Source organism: Osmia lignaria, chromosome 10 (genome assembly GCF_051020975.1).
Source record: "Osmia lignaria lignaria isolate PbOS001 chromosome 10, iyOsmLign1, whole genome shotgun sequence".
NCBI classification, from domain to species: domain Eukaryota; kingdom Metazoa; phylum Arthropoda; class Insecta; order Hymenoptera; family Megachilidae; genus Osmia; species Osmia lignaria.
In genome coordinates, this window is record NC_135041.1 from 11061555 (window position 1) to 11083178 (window position 21624).

Below are 21624 nucleotides of genomic sequence, written 5' to 3' on the forward strand. Positions count from 1 at the left end.
AATTATAATATCAATTTCACTGGAAATTATTTTTATTACATCGTATTACAAAATATAAACAATTACAAATTTTTAAATACAGAGACAATATATTCTATTAGATATTTATATTTTAATTACACTCTTTATTTATCAAACATAAAATACTACTTTTATATTTTTTAGCAGCCAATTAATAATCAATCAAATAATAACCATTAATGGTAAATAAGATATAGTTCAAAAGTTGTATGTTTAATACATTTTTCTTTTCTTATATATTTTGAAAGAAAAGTCTGCAGCTACTTAAGAAATCATTGGAAATGAATAAATTACATCTTAAAACACGACATACCTCCATTCCATTAGATTCAAGGGAAACTACTTTTTGATATTGCAATTGAAGTCAGCTTTCTATGCATAATAATGTAAATATATATAGCACAGTATAATATTTGTAAGGTGAGATTTAAACATTTTATAATACATATAAGTTCATTTGCCTTGCAATCGCGTAATATTTTTTATTAATTCTTAAACTCATAATTACCATGAAAGGTTTCCAAATATATTACTTGTCCATTGAATCGAATTTCCTACCATTAAAAATCAAAATATTAAATGATAAGCATTAAACACTAAATACAATGATTTAGTTGCTAACGTTTCATGAAAGCGTACAGTATGCATGCTATACAAGAAGTAGACAGCTCTACATATGATGGCCTCCTTGTTGACCCAAAGTAAACGGAGCATGACTCGAGTTTGTTCGATGGTTGTGTTTAACTATCACGTGAAATAGAAGTCATCCACATGTATACGGTCACGTACAAAATTCTATTGAATTGAAAAAGAAAAAGTAATTACGATAATCGGTTATCTCCCACTTAAATTGTTCCCTATTTCTTCTGCGATATAATTACATTTAATTCGAGAAGGAAAAGTTGCCCGATAGAGTCTACATAAAACTATATCCAGTATATTGAACCAAAAGTTGAACACCAATCGCAAGTTTTTTTTTATTTGCAAACAAAAACCGACTTCAGAGAAAGGATTTATAGTTTCAACCGGAACGATAGTTTTCCTTGAACCATGAAATTGCACATTTCTCATTAGTACTATCAGTTCCTTTTTCAACTACAAATTGTTTTTTGTGCGTTCACTTTCATAAAAATGAAACAGATATGATTAAACAAATTTTTTTTTTACATATAAATTGAGAATATTTGTATTCTGTACTAGAAGAAATCAATATATCGTCCCTAGATATATTAATGTGCAAATTTTCATTTTTTTGTTAAAGTGCATATTTTAACATACGTTCTAAATCATAAAATATGGAAAAAATTTTAAAATTTTATAAAATAATTAATAATTTAGTTTTTTGATTAAAAACAGTTGCTTAATTTATTTTAAGTTTTTAATACAATTTAAAAGAGAAAATATTTGTATTCTACTTGTGACAAAATTGTAAAAAAGTGAATAGAATAATTGATTGTTTAAAAATAATTTCTGATTGCACGTGTGATAAAAAGCAATTAGTATTAATAAGCATCGTAACGCGATTGACTAGAGAGAATCTCGTTTGCATATCTTGCGTTCGACTATTTGTAAATGTTTACGAATACCGTCAAAGTCTCGCTTTACGTTACGTCGTGCTTTGCATTTGCAATAAACACATGGATATTTCAATGAACACAAATAGCTGATATTCTATCATAAAGTCTAGCCATAGGTGGCAAAAATGAATTATGCAACAATTGTTTACTTTCATTAACCTCTCTGTAGACATCTGGATACAAATATACATACAGCTTACGTGACCTGAATAAAAAATTGTACAAATTCTGTTAAAATCTTTCTGTGTCAATTTATCTTTGCTACATGAAAATTGATTGAATAATTTTTAAATATGAGGCTTATACTATTATTTGCATTCCATGTATATTTATGGTAATTTGAACTAACAATTTTTTTATTTTATATTTATATTGCAAGGCATAAATTTTATAATTTAAACAAAAGTTTTAGATTTCTCTATTTTTTATTAATAGAGAATAGGGTTAACAAAATAAGGCAAAGTAATATTAACACTGTATTGCAGGAATTTTGTCAAAAATTCTATTTTTAACAAAGTTTATATATTTTCCTAATAATTGCTTCACTAATGTAAGGGTGATGCTCGAATTTCCATAGGAGTCCATTGTCAACATTTCCAAATTTTCATTGAAGGAGTCTCTCTCAAGCTTGTGAAAAAAAATATAAGAAAAAGTTAGTCTTCTATAGAATATATATTAATACCAATGTAAATATAACAATTTCTTCCCCAAATTCATGTGTAGTTCCCTGATACCATAGTCAAATTTGCCTTTGTCGATCAACGGGTTAAACGTATGCGTTTCAACACCATAAACGTTGCCCACAGGTTATCGAGCCTCGACTGACCTATTTGGAAGTATGCAAATGCGTTTAAATAGCAAGAATGGCCGTAAGTGGCTGTGAAAGGGAAGAAAGGAGAGATCGAGCTTGCGTAAAGAATGTTTGCGCGATGCACGCCCAAAGAGAGGCTACTTTCTTGAAGCGAAGAAAGCCGTTTACCTACATTGTAGGTGGGGAGTAGGTTAGCTTAAATTGTATGCTCGATTGAGAGGAAATTTTTCACCTTTCAACATGTATGTACAGGACGTTAGAAGAGGACTTACATAATTGAATAACACGGCAGCACGTTCAATAGGGACGGTCGAATAGATGCAGGAGAAAGAGGAATTCAATTCAAATGCGATCAATTGTTTGTGCATCTGCACTGTTTCGAAATTGAAATTTATCGACACCTGTGGACGTACATATCTGTTCAAATAGAAAAAAAAAACACCTGTGTTTGCATTTTTCTATCTTATTTTAGAAATTGGAAGGTACATAGTAAAAATAACATTTGTTAATTTTTTTTTTAATACTTTACCATGGATTTAAAATATATGGTGTCTTATATATGACACAAATTCAATTTTAATTTATTTATCATGTAAAAATTATTTGCCAAGATAATTTTTTGCAGTTGTTTAGTATTATGCGAGGAATTTTGGGAGGGTTTAAATTTTGCAAACTTGAATCATAATTCTTAAAATAATACAGTTTGAATTTTCATTCGTAAATTTTGTTATACATTGTAAAAATAAATTTGTGTTTTCATAGTCTTCATTTCATGATTATTTAATCAAATTAAATTCCTGAATTTCACCTGATGATGTACGTACTAAAATTATTAATACTTTTCTTAGATAATAAAAAGAAGTACGGATTATTATAATCATTTTTCCAATAAGAACATAAAAATAGTCTTACTCACGTCAATGAATACATTTACATTTCTCTTTCAGTCAATGTTGTAAATTTTACAATTTCGAAGTCTAAATGGGATTGTAACATCACGTTTATGTAACAGTGCTTCTAATGCAATATGTAGTACTTGAACTGGAGAAATCATTGAATTCTACTTTCTTCTTCATCGGCAGAATTCAATCATTCAAAAGTTGCGTACGTTTAACCATACAATTTTCCACGATTGCTTTACAAACCGTACCGTATCGTTTATCTGACCAGAGAATGTCCATGGCAATGTCCCTGGTATTCTATTCAGTTATGAAAAGAATAACGTGCCTCTCAGTGTTGCGTATACATTAGAAACGTAATACAGCGATAGTGTAATGTGGTGTTACAGCGGAAAGTGTATTTTATAACGAGTACCACTTTCATTTTACGAATTCCTTCAAAATAAAGACTATTTATTATTCATTTCTGTATCATTTATTTATGTTAATTGACTCTTATTATAGTGCATAATTACCAATATGTGGCATAGTTAGTTAATTTTCAAGAATGTTTCTAATATGATGGTCAATTGTATAATGATAAATTATCTAATTTAGTAAATAAAACAATTCTTTTCGTGAAACTATATCTGCAATAAGGTATCCTTCACTGTAGGTATTTCCTGTTTTAATTTCCATTACATACTTCCTATTTCGAAATGCAAATATTTTACGTAGGACGATTATAGTCGCCCATAGTGTCTAATGATCATTTCCCAGAGAGTTAATAAAATTCATTTGATATTTAACAAGAAATTTGTTAATGTTTAACAAAATATAACAAATAATAAGATCTATTCCAAATATCCATTTTCTCTAGCCCCAGTTATAACAATATTAAATACCAAAAAAACCTATTTTTCCCATTCTGAATGGTTGATAGTACAAAATATCAAAAAAGGTATCTAAATCATTATTCTAAACTGACCATCATATCTAAGAAAATAAAATAAAGATATGCGTATTGAAGAAACTGATTGGATGTTAACATACATATGAATTCGTGCATAAAATCAAGTATAATTTAATAAAGGAATAGTTTCGAGGAAAGGTAGGCGCGTTGCAAAGTATTAAACTCTTTTTCGACTTCGATTTATACCATTCCCTTTAAATTTGTAGTTGTGAACCGTACACACGACTTACGCCCAAAGAGAATCTACTTTCATGGAGCGAGGAAAGTCCATCTACTTAGGTGCACGTTGCCTGGAAGCTAGTTTAGAATATACACACAGGAAAAGATATACACAGGTGTGTGTACAGACAGGTGGGAGCAGAAGGAAGTCAACCAGGTTCGCGTAACAGCTCGGAGGTGTCTTTGAGCAGACACGAGAACGGCTTGAGTTTCACGAAGAAAACTTGTTCGTTTCTTTTCTGTACGTGCTTTCGGTACCGCGGTAAAAGCGAGAGAAAAACGAAATTATGTTGACACCTCGGATCAATCGTTGAGGTAGGAAAGGTTATCGGAAAGGTTTCTCCTGTCGTCCAAGTTCTTGCGTTTCTTTCTTTAACCGTGAACCTCGTTAAAATATTAAACTTTCTTGTAATATTCGATGAGATTTCACTACCGCTAATAGAGTAATTTTTATTCTCATTTGATATTTGCATATCGATGCATATTTTGAATTTCAAAAATCATTTATATATTTTCAAATTTTTAAGGCTTCCACGTATTTTTAACTTTCAATAATTATTGGATTAGGTATCGTTTAGAATCATTTGAAATTATATCTTTTTTTTAAATTCGATGGTATCATGATGGTTCCTAGGTGTTTTTAAGCACTTCATTTATATTTTCTTCAAGATATGCTCCTATGAGTCGATTCAGAATATTAATTCGAGAAACACGGTGGAGCAAGACGTGCTAGAAACACATTTTTTACGCAAGTATGCAGACTCGATCGACGAGCATTTAAAATGATGATAATCACTATCGAGCGTGTGAAAGTATCGTAAAATAACGTGATTTTAGTTTAAGTCTCTCGACGCTATCGCTTTGCATTTAATGCGTGAAATTTTGCATATTAATTTAGATGCAGATGAGTCATTCCTGTGACAGAGTGTTAAAAACGTAGACTTTTAATTGCGGGGTCATTATAATTAAAAATATTAACATTCAGAATAATTAAAGAATAAACTCAACACCCCAAGCGATTTGAGGATCGTCAAATAACTGATAGAAGCAAATAAAAAAATTCTTAATAGCATTAATATTAAGTGTATTAATTTGGTGAGGCAGCCAATGGAAAATTTAGAATGAAAAATGAAACTATCATGTTCTGAATAATTACAAGTATAGTGTGCCATAGCTACTCTATACGGCTGTTTTCACTGCAGCATTTAATGTGTTAATAACTCGTAGTATAATGTGTCTTACCACATACGGTAATTTTCACTGTGGTTTCAATAGGAATATCTGTATCTAGTACAGCATATTATAATATGCATTACCAAATTAATTTTTTAATATACTTCAATTTGGTATTTTTAAATTATTCAAAATTATAATTTCCTTTTATTAATTATTACTATAATCATCGCAGTGTATATATTCAATTCTGATCGGTCCAATTAAATGTTAATTATATGAAAGTCTAATATTGTTATTTAACTGATCTTGCTTAAATGGATAATAAATAATTTAAATAAAATTAACCACCAAATTAGGAGAATAAGCATTAGGTATATCTTCATAGAACTGAAATAGAAAATAGAAAATCTATTTGACAAGAAATGGAAAAGTAAACTGTTACGTTGATCTCTCAATATTTTCCCTTTTCTCATCGAATGAAAGGTGAATCTGTGGTTACAGAATCGGCCTAGGTTTATCTTTGTTGATTGTTTTAACATCTTCAACTGTTTCGGCTAGGCGAGCCGTGAAACAGACTCCGATTTCTCTGCTTCTTGCGAAATCGATAGACGCCTCCACCGCAACCCCTTTTTCGATATGCAAATGCGGTAGACGTAGCCGCTAAAACGGAAATTAGTTTTCGCCAATTGCGGTTTCTATCGTTCTTGCGTTGAAACGTTAGAAGTGGTTCGTTCCTGTTTAAGAATGTTTGCCCATGCAACATGAACTATCATGCACTATCAAAGCTGCGGTATAAACAGTTGATTGAACTAGTTTAATTTAATTGCGTATATTGAACGCAATACTATGCTCATTTTAAATACATTAAAATATTTATATTTCAATTTTAATGTTGATAATTAGTTTTTCATAGGATGAACTAATGATGTTCTTAAATGTGTTAAATTTTTCAAACTTATGTCAATGTCTGTCTTGTTTCCTGTAAATCAGGAATTTTAGACCTATAAAAGCCAACCTACCTGTTGAGTATCCTGTACTTGTACTACTGCTTTCTCATTAAACTATTTCCGGTAATGAAAGCAGTCGCAGCAACTATTAATTTGAAACTACAATAAAAACTTTGTAAAATATCATTTCATAATATCATTTATATAATTGATTACGATACTTTATCACCTTGATTCATTTGAAAATTTTATGAGTTTGAAGAATACTTTTTCTCTCTATTCTATCGTGGATCCTTTGTTCCAATTATTTTCACTTTTTCACCTGACGGCCATGGCAGCATTTTTTCCACCTGTCGTTCAGTTTTCTCTGTCTCTTCGTGTCGATAACCGTTTCTCTGGAGAACCGTTATCGGGTAACTTAACCGACTAACGAGATCATGTTCTCTTTGGTTTAATGGATACACGCGAAAAATGAAGTCTCGTTGAGGTTATTACTTTTTCTTTTGTCCGCTGGCAGACAATCTTCTGATGAGAATCCTGTTCCATTCTACTTTGGATCCAACAATAATTCAATTTTATCTGGATAATTTATAAAAATATTAATATCCTCATAATTTCCATCAATTCTATTTCATATAAAATCAATCGTGGATTTGTTTATTAATATTAATGTTAATCTTTTTATCTGTAGACGTTTATAAAAAGCTAGAAAAATGTCTTTATTAATATCTGTTATAATGGTATTTAAATCTTGACATCGATAGATTAATTTATTTTTATTTTTCAGTAACGACACAGTTATAATAAAAAATTACCTACAGTTGTATCAATAAATGATAAATTACAACTATATATATCTTTCAGAATAATGATTGAAATGTTATAAAAATAAAAATGAAAATGTAAATTTTATGCAAGTTAATTACAATTTAGAAAAAGAATGATAAATTACGTTAAATTCAATTAAGTTAAATATTTCATCTTATAAATTCCATAGATGAAATAAAGGTCAATAAGATAAATCCATATGTGCAGAAGGATCAGCAATGAGATCAACGGTTTGAAATGCGTGCCACGATGATTCTTAAATAAAAATCAGTCGGCGACATGCTGATGCATCATAATGAATCTCACCAACGTGAGCTAACAGTATTGGGTGTAGAACTACACCGTTGACTTTACAAGAGGTGTGTCAACCTACATTATTCAGGTTTCAAATTCTATGCCTTTCTTTCCGGATGTGACTCGTTAGAAGTTCCAAAATCCGTTTTCTTACCTAAATATTTAATATAATCTTTTCTTCTTATCATAAAAATTAATAGTAAATTATGCAAAATTTTCTTTTCAAAATCTGACACATTAGAAATTTCAGAGTTTATTTTCCAAACTATATTTTTAATATAATATTTTCGTTGTTATAAAAATAGGTAATGTAAGTTTGCAAGGTTTCTTCTTTTTTTGTAACATTGATAAAGTATTAAATTTTTCATGAATTTAGTATTTAGTTTTTTTGAATAAAAAATTGATTATGTGATAAAAATTACAAAATCAATTTTTTTACTTTGAATGAATATATGTCATTAATTTCATGCTTATATATTTAATATATTCATACAGTATAACTGATGCAGCTGAATCAAGTATATTCTGAATTAACATAATCACTTAACTTCATTAATCTCGGTGGTTCAACGTAGTTACCTTAATTACGAAATACACCACGGTTTCTTAATTCACTCTTTGTTCCAATTTCATGCTTGTTTTATTAACACGAAAAAAAAAATTTGCAAGGAGAATCGATGACCTGCTTTTCAACAAAAACACAACATAAAACTTACAATAAACATATCTTAAAGAGATTTACATTTAACGTTTTAATTTTATTATACAAAAATGGGTTCAAATTTTTCAATTTGACTTTGATTGTCAAATTGAAAACAAATTCCAAAGGAACCGAGAAAACTTTTTTTTCTCAGTTCTATACTTTATTTCATCTGAGACAACCAAAAACACGAATACCTTCGTTTCACACTGATTTCCCCCATGAAATCGGTGAAATTTGTAGAAACTATCCTTACTGATGAAAGAAACGCAAAACTAAAACGACATCTTTTTCTTGCTTCCTCTGTCATTGGTATATAAAATCATGCCGAAACGACGATTCGTTGCGAAATCATTTCGATCGCATTACGACATTGTACAATGGTATCGTGTAATTTCGCTCTCGCCAGGAGATCGCAATTGCACAATTTTCGTCGCGCCAGACGAGACATTCGGGCGGACCTAGAAAGCGTCTAAGAAATGCTAATTCACTCAAGTTACTACTATTTTATGTTATCTGAGTAACGAATATATTAGAATATGTTACTAATGATATATAGAAATTCAAATAAAAAAGTTGTGTTACGGTTTTTAGAGTTAAAATAGCGAAATAATATTAAATATATCTACTATCCAAACTGCTATGATTTGAATGTTCAAACCTACGATTTTATTTGTTTATCTGTGTATAAACCATAAGTGTAAAATTGAAAGATAAATGACGATTGTTTGTGAGTGACTGTAATCAAGTTACAGAAGAAATGGAAATATTGCTTACATTATGTGTACTTTATGTTTCAGTGGTCACGGTACGAGGATGAACAATTACGAAGATCGCAGAAGGCCGCGGACAGGTGCTTCTTCGAAGCCGAGGACTACGTTCGTCGTAGGAAATGACCATGACGAGCGTGGCTGTCGCCCCGGGTAGCCTCGGTGCACCTTCATCTATGCTCACCCCGAAGATGTATCATTTACAGCAGGGGTTAAATTCAACATCGGCCTCACCCACTCCAGGAAAGGTATGTCTCGTTACTAGTATTACTTACTTAATAATTTGATCATTATACTTCTGGTATTCGTGGGATAAAAAAAATATGCAATTCCATTTTGAAAAATTTATTTGAATTTGTAATTTATTATATATTAATCGAAGCATTTTTTTATTCTTTATAAAATAGTATCATGGTACTTGAAACACCTCCACTTCCGCAACTGATACATTTAATTTTTTTTCCAAAATTTTTGTTTATTTTTTAAAATTTATTATATTTCACAAGATATCGTAATGGTACGATACCTATTTGTCCCGGTTTTGCATAATCATTCGTTTATTTAATTCAATTAATTACGTAAACTCCATCAAGAATCGCGTTTCAAGTTTGAACACGAAATAAACGTGACTCGAATTTATGAACAGGAGAGCTAAGGACGTTGTATATGTTTTGATAAAAATCGTGCAGAGAAAGTTCGCACAGGCGGATTGATAATTACAATTCGTGACCGGCCACTTGCGTAACGGTATAACATATATATATGCATGTATGTATATGTAATAACAGTATGTAAGTAAGTTTCCATAGATCGTCTCGTATATCATTTAGTTTTCCTTACTGATTCCTTTGGCTATGTATAGAAGAAAATGCAAATACGATAGTAGGTCAACATGATCTTTCATTTCATGTACAGTAATTAACTCTAATTTTCTTCTAACTGTATTTTATTCGAACTTTTAGTACCCCGGTATATTTTTACCATAACAAAACCATTCAATATTTTTTGGGCACATTATTGTTAAATTTAACACTAGAACTATCGACGTTTGATGCACACTTATTTTTAAGTTGAAAATAATGTAAAAAATTAAATAGATAAAGAATGAAACGTAGGTAAATTATACAACCATTTTTTATCTTGGCAATAGCCAACATACATTTTAACAAAAATACGTCGATAAAATTGATAATTTAAAATTAGAAAATTGAAACCAGTCATTTTGACTGGTTTGGTAGTTCTAGCGTTAATGTAGCATAATTTAAAATTAAATTCAATTGATTGTGATTTGAGAAACACGGGTCCAAAGAAAAATGTTGTAAGAGTAATTTAAAGTCAACCAATGCTTAAGTGAAGATGACTCTTTAAGATGACTCTGTATCGAAACTGTTGAAACGCGAAACTTGTCAGCAAGGACGAGTCAGCTCTTCCGATGATGTAAGAGTATTCGCAAGCTACGCGATTTTATTCCTCCAGCTCTCTCACAAAGACCTGGCTCCGGTTTTACCTTAAAACCTGACCTCGTCGGTGACACCGAATACCCTGCTGTTTTCTGCGAAAGGGTTGTGCTCAGGTGGACACTGCTCTTGTCTCTCAGTTCCTTCGTTAAAATCGTCGGATGAAACGTGTCCAGCGTTTTAACATCCGTCTTTATTCCCCTTCGATTCTGTAGTTTCCTTGTGGTCATCGTTGCAAAACAGGTGTAATTAATCGTACACGTTGACTGATTTAATCTTTGAAGAAAAACACGCAAGCAAGTTGTGATACAATCATTCGTGAGTTAATGATTTACGAAATTCTTTGGATATTTATAGATTTATAGCTTACATAAACATATATACTGTTGATTAACACAGTTGACTTATCGTTAGTGAATTTTATTATTTAGTGAAGTTGCTTCCTTAAAAACTGACATTTCGAGTGGCATTCTAAAATTGTGAAAAACCTTTTCAATTAGCAATTTATTTTCAATAAATTTAGGTAATTATTTTTATTATATCAACTCTTTTTATTGGATAAAATAAAAAACAGTCGAATAAACATATGCAGCCTGAAAAATATTTAAATAATAAACTTTGTGATAATTTGTTATGAAATACAAGTATACTAAGTGATCTTTACTCTTGAGTTGCATTGTACTCTCATAAATAACAGTCTTAAGTGAAATTGGTATAACAAACATTCCGTCTAATGAAAAAGAAGAAACTGAACTCTTTCTTTGTGTAATGTTCTAATAATTTGAAAATAATTGAAAGTGGTAGTCAAATGATAATCCGCGTTTCAAGTGAAATAAGTTTGTTAAAAGATGTTGTAGACAGGAACAGGTAGTAATAGTAGTATTTAGTGGAATAATAAAGCGATAAAGATAGAGTTTAATCATATTTCAACAGCGCTAATTGACTGTAATGCATTTAACGGTAAGAAAATAGCAGTAAGTTTAGAAAGCATGGTAACACGTTGCAAGGAAGTGAAGAAAGTTGTATTTTATCTTTACTAATAAATTATAACAACTGTCTGCAATGATTACCGATGAAAAGCAAAAATAATTAGGTTTATTAATCGATAAGCTGTGAAATATTTTTCCATTATAATTGTATAGTTTAGTGTCAATGAACGAGGCGATAAATAATGTCTGAATTATTGATTGAATCGTTTTGCAAATTGAATATATTGCGCAGACTAGAGAAAGCAAAGGAGTCGAAGATCGCGATGTCTGCAACGGAAGAAAGGTATCAGAAGTAGATAGAAATCGGATAGAATTTGGTGCTACTTGAAGCGCAAACGTTTCGCTCTTAAACAAAATCATTTGTTTAAACAGAATATATGTATGCAATACACTTTCACTTAACTTATTTGGAAGTATAATTGTTCTTTCAAGTTTCAGATAATGTAAGTCTGTTGAAGAATAAGAAAATAAAAGGAATCTAAAGATACTAATATAAATTAAAATATTATAATGCTACACTAAATACTAATATAGCATTTCATAATTAGATATTGCGCTAAAGATACTAATAATAAATTATAGAAATAAAGCATAATTACAGAAAATTTACGTTTCTACTGGACGTTTCATACTAATAAGAAATATAAAGTTGAATTAAAATTGTGGTTCTCTCCCTGGTCCGTCGTCCGAGGGTTAATTAATGTGCAAATACTTTTTGAATCCGTTATTTGTCTCTCGTCGTGATAAGATATTTTTGGTCATCATCATCAGTAATATTAGAAGATCGATATTTGATAGAAAGAAGCGGTACGCAATCGAAGACAGGTGAATATGTGCATTATCCTGATCCGATCTCGTAGGTAGACACGGGTGCACGGGCATGAACCGGGGTCACGGCGGATGCACCATAGATGCATCATACCCTATGCGAACACGAGTCTATAGTTACACAATCTTCTGGAACCTGTATTCAGACGATACAGCAATTCGCGAACCGAGACCTGTTTCTTCTTCGACGTTTACCTTACCACCGGATGCATAGCCTCATCTTTTTCATAATCCTGATCCGTGATGTTTTCACTGATTGACACGAAACCCGGATGCGGATAATGATCTCGATTAGATCAGTGCACGCGATCCCATACGATAACCCGTTCGTCTATCCATCGCGTGTCCTATGGATATTTATTTATCTATTTTGCGGACCTATTTCTTTCGGTATGCGCGATGGAACGGAAAAAGGAAACGTCAAGAAAACCGTGTTTTCTCGATTTAATGCGAAGAGAGTGCGTATATGCTTCTGGGACGCCATATCTTGAAAGTTCTATCGTGTGGCATAGCAATGTGGGCCAAACGCAAAACCGGTTGCACGTAAGTCACTTACTACCGTGCTGGTCACATTTGATAGAAAGGTGATAACTTATAAAGAATTTATTATATAGAGGATTTAAAAAGGATTTAAAATAGGGATTGAAAAAATGATCATCATTTTCGTCGTAGTCCAAATCAAATATGATTTTTAATGTTATTTTGTTAGCAAAAAAGTCTAATATAATTTCATGACATAAAATTATATCAATCTAAAGCTCGAAGTTTAAAAAAAAATAACTACATAAAGATTTCATCGATGTTCTGAAATCCAATCAAGGTTTTTTAAAATTCCCATTACAATATCATTAAAATAGTATGCCATTAAGTAATTAATAAACTCGATTGTTAGAGAATGAATAACCCTAGTTCTCTTGATTTTTCTTTCTCATCCCTGAAAGTGATCCTGAAAGTGAACGTTCTGTGTTTCGTCTTCGTAATTGGAATTTACGACCGCTATCACGTTAGCATCCGTAAATTAGTATCCTCGGTCGCATCATTATCCATTTTATGGAATTTTAAGAACGTGATACACTTGCGTTTAATTAGCTTGGGAAGATGAATCGTGGCTCGAATGTTTCATTATTTTTTGGTCAATTAAACTTTGTTCCGATAAATTATCAAATGATATTTAAAAACATTTTTCTGTGTAATTTTTCAGTATTTAATAAAAATATGGTATTTTGCGTACAATGTATTTTGCAAATACGAAAATTATTAAAATTATAACGATTTCTTAATACAGTTGTTACTTTTGATCGTATAAAATATAGTCCATGGAAGCGTTCTTTTTGCTCAATACTCGCAAGCAGAACGACATAACACGATAGTGTTAAGTAGTGCATACATTTCTCGATGTAAGACTATACTTTTCCAATCGCATAGGCTGACTAGGTAATTTCTAACTTCTCAAGCATCGTGCTGGAATTCGAACGTACAATTTCCTATCGGTCGTTGTTCATCATTGATTCCGGGTCTGTTATTAATCCATTGCGCGATGAGCGTGAACAAATAAGGTAAACCTAATTACCGATGTAATTAATCTTAACAGTGATCATATGTAGGACTAAATGTAAAATAACGATATTGATAATGCGATTTCAGAAGAAATGTGATGACATAAAGGTATCATAAAATGTCACTTGTGATACATCAATTTAAAACTTAACGTCCGGAGAATAAAACTGTACAAAAATTTTGTTAATAATTTTAACATAAAGTGATTATTTGTTGGTTGCAATAATTATTCATGGCATAAAAGTAACCCAAAATAGCACTTATATAATAAATTATGTTTCATCCCTTATCTATTTAATACATTATTTTCAACTTAAAGATTAATGTGTATGAAACCTCGGTAGTTCTAGTGGTAAAGTAGTCACTTGTATTGTATCAGTCATTTTTATCAAACTTTGATCTTCAAAAATGAACAAAACATTTTATAGAAATATAAAATGGTTGAAACGGTGCCGCAGCAAAATCGAGTCTATCGAAAGGACGAAGAGAATGGAAAGAATCAAAAGTCGACCACGTGTGACATAAAAGGCAGAAGTCCACTTTCCCTCGATGGCCAAGGCTCGGATCAAGATGACCTCAAGTGATGGGCATCTTTTATTCCTCTCTCTTTTTCTTACCTGTTCTATCTTTCTCTTTCCCTTTTCGCAACAACCGGCACACTCTTCTTCCTGTACCAACTGTTTTCGTTTCCTTTTGCATTTAACACGATTTCAAAAGACCACTTCCGTTTTTCATTTTTTTATATCCTAGCTCCAAGCATAGTATCTCTTAAAGAATTTTGAAATCTTCTTCGTGGTAAGTGTTCTCCTGATCGAATCAAGGAAATCTTCTTCCAGCTGAGATTATCGAACAGTTATATTCTTCTTGATCACGATGAAATTACTATATTTAGAATGTGACTGGTTTATCACGATGCATAGGATAGTGTAATATTATAATGTGAATTCCGATGCAATTTTACCATCTAAAGTGAAGATGATTGATGTGTATTATTTAAATGACATGAAACTTAATTTATATTGCAATGAATTAAGTATAAAGCTTAATGTAAGTGAAAGAAATTCTTCAGCGTGTAATATTCTAAAGTAAAACTATTAAATAGAATTTATAAAATAATTTGTAAATGTTAGATTGTTAATTGGAGAAGGTAACTCGTCGTGATAAAAGATATTATTTTGCTGCAATTGACGTCCAACCATTTTGTACTAAATAAGGACTGGTGCCTGGACAAGGTAATTTTTGTATAACTAAGAGCTTTAAATTGATGTACCATAAGTATTATTTAGTGATACTTTTATGTCATGAAATCGTATTACACTTTTGTCTTTATTTGCTGTAACTCGTATCCAGTCATTTCGTATTAAGAATGTTAACGAAGTATATATGTAGTTATTTTCTTTAAACTTTCAGCTTAAAATTCATGTATCATATATGTCATTTTGCAATACTTTCCTGTTATGAAATCGTGTCAGACTTTCATATTTCAAAATTTGCCATTTGAAAAACACCTGAATCCCATACTAATTGCAAGAATATTCTAATTTTCATTAGCAGAAGATCAAGTTTATTGCAACCATCTTCAAATAAAAAAAAGAAAATTAAGAGGAAATTATTAGTCGCGGAAGTATCAACATTTAATCGGCAAGTAAATTTCACCACGAGTGGAAAAATCCGTCGAAAATGTCACTGGATTAAAACCAGTATCCGTTAGTCTGAAATTTTGCTGGCCACGCCCGTTTGCACCTGCGATATGTATGAACACGTTTCCACGACTGTTTAATCCGTTTCTATACGTCGATTTTCTCGTTGTTTCTGAAACGAACGTACTGGCCGCTTCTCTTACGTGAGCTTCTGGAACACGAGACTTTTACGAAAGTCGAGTCGAGAAAGTAAAGCGTATCGAAGTTTGCCTTCGGGCCAGCTATCTGCTCCATTTTCCGACATTCGTGATGTCATATCATACGATATCCGCTTTTGAAATACGAATAACCTCCTTTTCCCACAGGGAGGAAATCGCCATAAAGGAAGTTCACGATTTTTATTATTCCTCGACGAATCTGGAAACGAACACTCCCTTCGGGCTCGAAGGATAGAGGAAGTCATTTATCGTAATCGTTCATTATAGTTATTAAACGTTCTTCGCGCTGCCTCGATGATCCCTTGTAATTCCATGAATACGTTAAGGCAAGTAGATAAAAGTAAAAATGTGAAATGATCCTCTGTTCGATCTCATCGAGGAGAAAATGTGAAACGTTTTTCACGTGGGATCTTATGAAAGTAAGAGGCGTGCTAGGTGTTTGGGTTTTATAAGAATTTAATCACCGTTAAATTGATACGATGAATTTTGTTACTGCGAAGAATGAGCATTCTCTTTCTGCGATTAAACCATTACTCGTAAATTGTCAACTATGATTTTCTCTATTCGAATCGAGATAGTCTTCTGTTATTACTTTAATAGTTGAGTTTAGAATTTTGTAAAATTAGAAAATGAAATAATCTCAATCGAAATAATTATAATAATAGAACATTTAACATATTAATAGTTAATTACAGTTACAATACATTTCATAATTAATAATTAATTGAATCATAAAAGAAGTTGTAATTACTGATCTACTGAAGTTGTACGTTACTTCATTTATACTTGTATATACATGCTAATTATAGTTAATATATAATGAGTGCAAATTTGCATATTTAAAAAAAGCTGCAAAAAGTTGTGTAATTTGATAACAAGGCGAATCATAATTGATGATCTTCTGAAGTTATAATTAAGTTATTTCACTTATACTTGTGTATTATTTTTCATAGTTAATAATGAATGTTCGTTTGCATATTTACAGAAAAAAAACTGGATAAGACTATGTAATTTAATTACAGTTTTTTGAATTAAGTTTTACTGAATCATTAATTATAGATTAAGTTGGGTAATTATTTAATGAAAATATTAAAGCAATTAAAGTAATATTTTAAGAGAGGTGGTGATTAAAATATTTTATTCTTTTTCCATTATTTTTCTAGAAATAGTTATAACTAATTATAATACTATTTTTACTGTATGAAATGAAACATTTTTAATGAATTGCAGATATAATCATCTGAAAATGAAAGAAAACATAATTTGAATTAAAATAAACCCTGAAAATATAATAGTTAGTCTCATATTGAGGAATATAAAAATATTTCTTAGCTCTTTCATTACTTACAGTAATTTCCGTTCAAAACCTTCATACATTTTAATGAACGATAAAATTATGAGATCTAATGAATTAATAATTATAAATCTAGTCTTCAATTAAAATAAAAATTCTAAGTCATACTATCGCTTACCACTACACTTATTAATTTTCTGCAATTATAAAAGAAAAAAGGGCGCTCGCCTAATTTCATATATTTTCTTGAAAGATCATAGATCGTATATAACCTTGGATCACGCATGGCATACACGCAAATCCCACCTTAATACTTTTCTTTCATTCTCTAGAAACAATAGTCGAGGGATAGCAACTACTGCTTTGTGAGTTTCCTGGTTTCATTAAGCTTTCGCTTTTCAGGCAACTCTTGTGTTAATTAATTATCGTATCCTGTGTGTACTTACGATAAAACTTGAACCCATTATTTGAATTTCTTATTCTTGTTCATTATTAAAAATGTAATTTTAAATTGTCAAATATCAAATACATTTTAATATTTACAAATGCAATTATATTTCTATAAAAAGCAATTATTTTTCACGTTAGAAAAATTCTACTGCTTTTGCAAATTTAAACAAAAATTACTTGTTACAAACGATACTTAAATCTCATAAAATGAAACTTTTGTACTAAAATTAACTTACAAAGATTCTTACATTTCTTTTGAACTTGATTTCATCCCTATTGCAATCTAATAATTGCCAAACGAAGATAAAAATATCAGAATTTGCATATTGCTGAAATATAAACGCGTTTTTATTTATAAAAAATGAAATTTTTCCATTTACAAAACCTGTTGGCAAACTCGTATACCGTTTCACGAGATAGATTTCCTGTCTTATTTAAAAAGAACGTTTCTTAAACCAGAAAAACCAGGTGATGACCAGTTCAAATATTTTTCAATCCCCATTTTTACGATTTTCTATAAATAGATTTTTTTCACGATCGACCATAGGCTTGAAATAATTGTTTTCTTTTTATTTGCGAAAGGGAAGACGTCTTTGTCCTCCCTCGGTTTCTCTTCTTATTCGAGACCCAGCCCTAAAACGAACCCGTTTGTGGCAGTTTCACCAGGGGAAAACAAATTTAAAATGCGATCTCGAATGATTCCTACCGACTTTACTTTCCCTGAAACCTGTTGTTCCTTCGTTTTCTTTTTCCCCCTGCTTGTTTCTTCCTTTTTTCTTTCTTTCATTCCTTCTCTCTCCTCTCACCCTTGCAATCAATACTCGAATACATTCACCACATATAATTATTCTCAATGGTCCGTTCCATAATTTTTAGAATCAAAATTTATTTTCATGTAAATTCAACGCGGACCAATGACATTGTTAGATTGTCTTGAAGACTGGCATGTTTTGTTTTTATGCACTTTGCACGAATATAATTTAACATCAACATTTGGAGTTGCGGTACAATACGTGCGTCTCATTGAGAATTTCGTTTACTAAAAGAGGATATCCTGTCGACAACGAAAGTTTCACGTACACATTCTCCCTTTCGAACGATGATAACAAGCGGCTAATTATTCGCAACAAGTACTTGCACCGAATATTAACGATGTCATTAAGTAAAAGATTTCGAATCTTAAATAACGATTGATAAATATTTATTTGTTTCAGAATTACGACACACTGAGCAAAGGAAAAAAGTCGTGGAGTGTGAGATTGGGTCTATCGAGGCAGAATCAGAGCACCGATGATCCCGGAAAAGGGTGGGGAACGATAAGCGGCGGTAGCGGGATATCCCGTCAAATGATCTATGGTGATCCATGGCTGTACGGTACGGTTCGATCTTCGAGGGCTGGTCACGAGCCACCACCACGATTCATGACACCACCACCACCGCCGCCACCGGGAGCACCAGTACTGGTAGTATGTTCCTGTCCAGAATTTCTCAGTGGAACGACCAGGAAGTTCGGCAATTGCCGCAAGTGCGGTGGTCACCGATTGGCTGGTGTACCTTTAGGAGGAACATGTCGACTTCCGTCGGTTTCCTCGAGATCCAGGCCCAGCCTCGCGGGTAAGTACCTTTCATAATAGATAAACTTTAATTATTGCTACTTTTACCTTTAGCAAAGATTCATAAAAATATGAAATACGTATTTATTTTATAAGATGGTGATAGGTGAAAATTCAAGCATAGTAGCAGTTACAAAACTTAATAAATAATTATAATTTTTTAATTCTTATAATCCTTTGTTCTTCGTATTTTATTGGTGCTTCAAAGGAGATATAAGTTACGAAAAGATATATTTTATAATTAACACGCATGCCTTTTAGACCAATTAGCATTTGTTAATCTGCTCTAAATGGATATATTTGCTGAGAGTTCATAAGTGAGTTTCTCGGGCGACACGTATGCCAGGTGAAACTGCAATTTCATTGTTTTAAAATGCTGTTTTATATAACTACACATGTATCTGTATCTGTGACAAGTGTTTTCGCTGTTATGTCTCATCTTTGGAGGTATAAATCATAATACTTTAACAAATACTGAAGAATATGAATATCAAAACAGCCTATTAGTATTGTTAATACAAAATGGCTAATTCTTTGTTGAAGCAAACAATCGATCAGACAAGAATTATTAAACAACATTGTTCGTTTCAACGAAGAATTACCAATTTTGTATTAAGAATATTATCACAGCATTTATGTAGTTGTGTCCAGCAAACTTTGTGCTTAAAATTGACGTGTCATAAGTGCAATTATACAATACTTTTCTGTCATAAAATCATATCAGACAAACTAATAAAACTCTCTTATATCCCTGTACTAGGACACCCAACCTAAGAGACAAATAAACATGTAGTGTAAATTAATGAACGAAATAAAAACTCCACAGGGGTGTTGAAGTCATCGATAGACGATCCCTACGACCAGATGCGTCGGAACCGTCTGATGGAGCCGAGGACCCGAGCCCGCAGTATTTCCCCGCACCGGCCATTGTCTCAACGGGATTCTCGGAGTCAGAGCGTGGCAAGGAACACGAAGGAGCGGAAAAGCTCGATCGAGGGTACCTGCTCGAGGTCCGAATGGTTCGACAAAGAGGCGAGCTACGAGGAAACGGCGCGAAAGTCACGAGCGAGCTTCACTGGTGCATCCACCGGCGACGATTGGCTAGAGGAGGCACCTTCTTCGGAGCAATCGCGGGGTCAATCGACTTCAACGACGCCGGGCAGACTGGTGCGGATACCGAAAAAGATCAAGGGCAGAGATTGGACGGATCGTGGGCTGGTGAAATCAACGGAGGTAAAAAGTAACCAGGACGAGGTATGGAAGGAAAGACCGTCGAGTGCCGGTGATTCGAGAAGAAGCATCCTCGAGTGCGATGTGAATCCGTATCTTCTCTTGAAGAAGCACAAGGACGAGGACGATTTAAGCGACGATCTGTCGGACAACGCTCTCGAACAGGAGGACAGCAGGCCGCTTTCGAGTCTCTTCGATTCGTCGAAGGTGAAATCGATCGAGAGGATACCGAACAGGAGCGCGGTGGCGGCGATCGGCGGCCAACGAATCAGGGTGTTCAACGAGCCACGGGAGATCTCGGACGACGAGGAGATCCCGCCGGTTACCAGGATACCCATACCAAAGGTTTCACCGAAACGGCCGCCGAGACGGTTGAAGGAAGCCAAACAAACGTTGAAGAGCATTCTGAAGCGGGGGAAGGTGGTCGAAACTAGAAGGAAGAACGTCCTGTTCAACGTCGACAACGTTATATTCGCTCCGGAGAAGCCGTCCGAAGTGACCCGACTATCTTGGAGCAGAATCGGCAGGATCTGTGCTTCTGGTAGAGAACAAAGAGACGATGAAGAGTCAGGAGATGAGGAGGAAGACGATGAAGAGGAGGAGGAGGAGGAGGAGCCAATAAGTTTGCACGATCAAAGGGAAAGGTACAATTTTATTACTATTCCGAATATCAGGGATCCAAAGGAGGACAGGGTACGATTGAAGGAGCCCAGAATCTCGCAGGATGTGTGCCAAAACCCCGTTAACGTTGACGGGATTAAGGTAGATCAATTTGTACCTTCCGGCAATGTGGAACGTGCTTTCTCGAAGAAAAAGAAAGAGAACGTACAGTCGTCGCGGCATAACGAGGATACTTCGAGAAATTTTGGTGATCAAAGTGTTCATTCGTTGAGACAAGAGAATACGAAGGAAGAAGTTGAAGAAAGGAAAAGGATAACGGAAGAAGAACAAGGGAATAAAATGGAAGAGGATACTGAGGTGCAGATTAAGATCGAGGAACATGAAGATCGTTTTCCTAGGATTGCTGTTGACGAGAAGGATTTGATATTGAAATCTGAGGGTGAGAAATGATTTATTTTTTATATTAAATACTATTTTCTTCTGCAACTGCATGTAACTTTAACATTTTATAAATGGGATCACTGTACTAATAA

The 21624-nt window shown here is 32.7% G+C and overlaps 1 protein-coding gene across 2 annotated transcripts in view; it reads left to right on the plus strand.

Moving 5' to 3' along the window:
* RhoGEF64C (Rho guanine nucleotide exchange factor at 64C) overlaps positions 1-21624 on the plus strand; it is a 47008-nt gene that overhangs the window by 18874 nt on the left and 6510 nt on the right. For both annotated transcript variants that reach the window (XM_034340297.2, XM_034340296.2), the window contains exons 2-4: positions 9225-9442; positions 18842-19241; positions 20067-21530. In XM_034340297.2, coding sequence (XP_034196188.2) covers positions 9317-9442; positions 18842-19241; positions 20067-21530 — 1990 coding nt within the window. In that variant the 5' untranslated portion in view covers positions 9225-9316. The remainder of the gene's footprint in view (positions 1-9224; positions 9443-18841; positions 19242-20066; positions 21531-21624) is intronic.